At 41.3% G+C, this 3840-nt stretch overlaps 1 protein-coding gene across 6 annotated transcripts in view; it reads left to right on the forward strand.

The window, feature by feature from the left end:
• Positions 1 to 3840, forward strand: part of Frem1 (FRAS1 related extracellular matrix 1) — a 170360-nt gene that overhangs the window by 62522 nt on the left and 103998 nt on the right. For all 6 annotated transcript variants that reach the window (XM_048783943.1, XM_048783944.1, XM_015502585.2 and 3 more), the window contains 2 exons: positions 1064 to 1408; positions 2068 to 2210. In XM_048783943.1, the coding sequence (XP_048639900.1) occupies positions 1064 to 1408; positions 2068 to 2210 (488 nt within the window). The remainder of the gene's footprint in view (positions 1 to 1063; positions 1409 to 2067; positions 2211 to 3840) is intronic.

Below are 3840 nucleotides of genomic sequence, written 5' to 3' on the forward strand. Positions count from 1 at the left end.
GAGAGAGAGGGAGAGAGAGAGAGAGAGAGAGAGAGAGAGAGAGAGAGATCACCCTTCCTTTGCCATTTTGACTTATTCTGTCCTCAACAGATTGAATGATAACCACGCACATTGATGAGGACAAATCATTGCTCAGTCTACTGATTTAAATACTAATCTCTTCCAGAAATACTGTCCTCACAGAAATATGCAGAAATAATTTTTTTGACAGATGTCTGGGCATCCCTTAGGCCAGTTAAGTTGGCATTTAAAGTTTACTGTCACAGTATAGTTATCCCTGTTTTACAGAAGAGTCAAATAAATAGCTTGCCCAATGATATGGTGTCCCAGAGCCCCACTGAACAATCCACAGACAGTCCCTGACTTAGGATGCTTTTTTGAGTGGTTTGTTGGAGCTGTTAAAGGCATGAGAGAGAGAGAGAGAGAGAGAGAGAGAGAGAGAGAGAGAGAGAGACTCTGAAATAAAGATACTGGCGATTGAACTCCAAGTGCTCTACCACTGAACTACATCCCCAGACCGTTTCTTAAATTTTATGTTGAGCTAGGTGTGGTAGCTCATTTCTGTGATCCCAGCAACTCAGGAGACTGAGGCAGAAGGATTGCAACTTTGAGGCCAATCTCAGCAATTCAGCAAGAACCTGTCTCACAATAAAAACCAAATAAATAAAAAGGGCTGGGAATGTAGTTCAGTGGTAAAGTGCTGCTGAGTTCAATCCCCGGTGCCATTTTTAAAAATTTTGAGACACGGTCTTGCTAAGTTGCTGATACTGGCCTTGAACTTGTGATCCTCCTGCCTCAGCCTTTTGAGTTGCTGAGATTAACAGATGTGTACCATCATGGCTGGTCTAAAGGAGTTTTTGATTTATGATATTTTTGGCTTGTATTGGCTTTATTGGCACATAACCCCATTGTAAGCCAAGGAGCATCCGTGCCATCTCTCCCAGCGAGGGAGGTCAGGCAGCACCTCTTTCCTTCACACCCTCTCCTGCAGTGAAGCCTTCCTGACAGCCACTGCCTCTGGGCTCCCTTGCCCGGTCGGCTTCATCTCTGCTGTCTCCTCCAGGGGGGAAAGGATTTCTCTTCACTGTGGCTGACCTTCAGACTGGAGTTGTTCGCTATCATCATGACGACAGCGACACCACTAAAGACTTTGTGGTCTTCAGGATCTTCGATGGCCATCACAGCATCCGTCACAAGTTTCCTATCAACATCTTGCCCAAGGATGACAGTCCCCCGTTCCTCATAACCAATGTTGTGATTGAACTGGAGGAAGGACAGACCATCCTGGTCCAGGGTTCCATGCTGAGAGCCTCAGACATGGATTCCAGTGACGACTACATCTTCTTTAATATCACAAAACCCCCTCAGGCTGGAGAGATCATGAAGAAGCCAGGGCCAGGGATGATAGGTAAGTTCTAGGCAGTTAAGATTGAGTGGAACCGATTCTTCAATAGAGAACTTTCTGTGCTCCTGTGAGTTTGTTGAAATTGTGTCCCAGAATACCTTGTGCCAAGGTAGACATCATATGTATAAAGTAAAATACTATTATAATTCCCATTTTTAGATGGGAAGCCTGAGACTCAGAGAAATTAATATAGCCAAGGTTGTGCATCTAGAAAATTCTAGAGCTAAGCCTCAAGGTAACCACTGCACTATGAAAAGTTAAGTTAGCAAGCAAAGTGCAGAACAAATAAGTCCAAAGGGAAACATTATGCCTGTTCTAGATGATTGACACATACTGATAATCATTTTATAAGTACTTCTTGAAGTAGGTAGGCCAGAGGTTTGACAAAATAGGAATTGAGTAAGTAATGTTACTTGGTTCTTTTGAAGTAAGACTATGTTTCTTGAAATATTTTTATAGTGGTAGCTTTTCTACATATTAAGAGAGGGGTAGACATTTTAGCTTGACTGCATTGTTATTTATAAGCTTTGATTAAAAAAAAAACATTTAAGCCAATTCTTTGAGTGCATATAACCTACTAGGCAGAGAAGATGTGGGGAGGTAATTCCCATACCATTGTGCCCAGACACCTAAAAGTGTGTGGTATTTTGTGGACCCGTTAGGCTATCCTGTCTCTGGCTTTCTTCAGAGGGATCTGTTTAATGGGATCATTTACTATCGTCACTTTGGTGGAGAAATCTTTGAAGATTCTTTCGAATTTGTCCTGTGGGACAGCCACGAACCTCCAAATCTCTCAGTGCCACAGGTAAGAAACTATTTCTGAACACTTATCCAATGTCTTCTACATAGTTATCAGCTCTGTGAGTTGTCTTCAGAAAGTATGCAAAAACAGGTTGTGAGGCTCAAAGTTTGAGAAGTAATGGATTAAGCAAAATAAGTCAGGTTTCTTTGCAATGTGACTACTTAAGCACTTGCTTTTTTGGGGTGGGGAGTATGGGAGATTGAACTCAGGGGCACTCAACCACTGAGCCACATACCCAGCCCTATTTTGTATTTTTTTAAAGATAGGGTCTCACTGAGTTGCTTAGCTCCCCACTGTTGCTGAGACTGGCTTTGAACTTGTGATCCTCCTGCCTCAGCCTCCTGAGCCACTGGGATCATAGGCATGCACTACCATGCCTGCCTGAGTACTTTCTTTTTAAAGAGTTTTGTGATTATCTATGAATTCAACATTACTTAATCTTGGGACCCTTTTATATAAAACATCTTGAAAACTTTGCTTGCTTCCTGACATTCAAGAAAATACTTATCTCATACATAGCAGTTAAAATATAAACTCAAGTTTCCTCCTGATCTTGATACTAACTGGGCAACCTGTGCTCTTCTTTCCTTGTATGTAAAACAGGTAATAATAGAACCTTACTTACAGAATTATTGTGAGGGTGTGACATAATAATTACAAAGTGCTGAACTTTCTGGTGCATGGTAAACACTCAAAATAAATTTTATTATTATATATTATTTTGAAAAACTAAGAGTTTTAGAAGATAGATATATATCATATATGATACATAGAGGTTATAATGTATGTATAGAATGCAGAAATAGGGCTTAAGCCAACATTGTCATATATAAATTACATAAAATGGAGCCAATGTAGTGTCTGGACAATTGTGAAAGGGTAGATTTTTTTGCAAGGAGAGTGTAATAAGTAATAGGGGTTATAAAAAGGACAGCCAGGGAGGGGCAAGATGGTGGATTAGTGTGAGGCAGCATTTCTCTTAGAAATGAAACAGTAGAACTCAAACAGCAGGAATACCACATCTCCTTGAAACTTAAAGTAAAGAAATCCTGAGACTAGAGGGGCAGTCTACCCTAGCTGAACCACAGACTGCCTGACTCTTTAATTGGATAAAAAAAAAAAAAACAAAAACCCTCTCCACTGGAGTTTCTTAACCATCTGTGGAGAGCCCATATGGGAGCCCTCTTGGGAGCCTATGGAGACTGGAAACCTAGGTCTGTGAGTTTGCAGCTAGGCCTGTGTGGGCTTATCTGAGCCTAGCAACTGTGGAAAGTCAGAAACCAGGAGCATTTTGCCCAGGGGAACACAGGTTAGAGAGGCTGGAGAGAGCTGGGCTCTTCCCAGCTCTGTGAGTCCTGTGGCTCATGGGGACTGATAGAGCTGGTTTTAGTGGGTTAGAAGATTTTCTTTTTCTTTTTTTTTTTTATTGTTGGTTGTTCAAAACATTACATAGTTCTTGATATATCATCTTTCACACTTTGCTTCAAGTGGGTTATGAACTCCCATTTTTAGCCCATATACAGATTGCAGAATCACATCAATTACACATCCATTGATTTACATATTGCCATACTAGTGACTGTCATGTTCTGCTACCTTTCCTATCCTCTACTATCCCCCCTCCCCTCCCCTC

The sequence above is a fragment of the Marmota marmota genome, unplaced genomic scaffold, assembly GCF_001458135.2.
Source record: "Marmota marmota marmota unplaced genomic scaffold, marMar, whole genome shotgun sequence".
Lineage (NCBI taxonomy): Eukaryota > Metazoa > Chordata > Mammalia > Rodentia > Sciuridae > Marmota > Marmota marmota.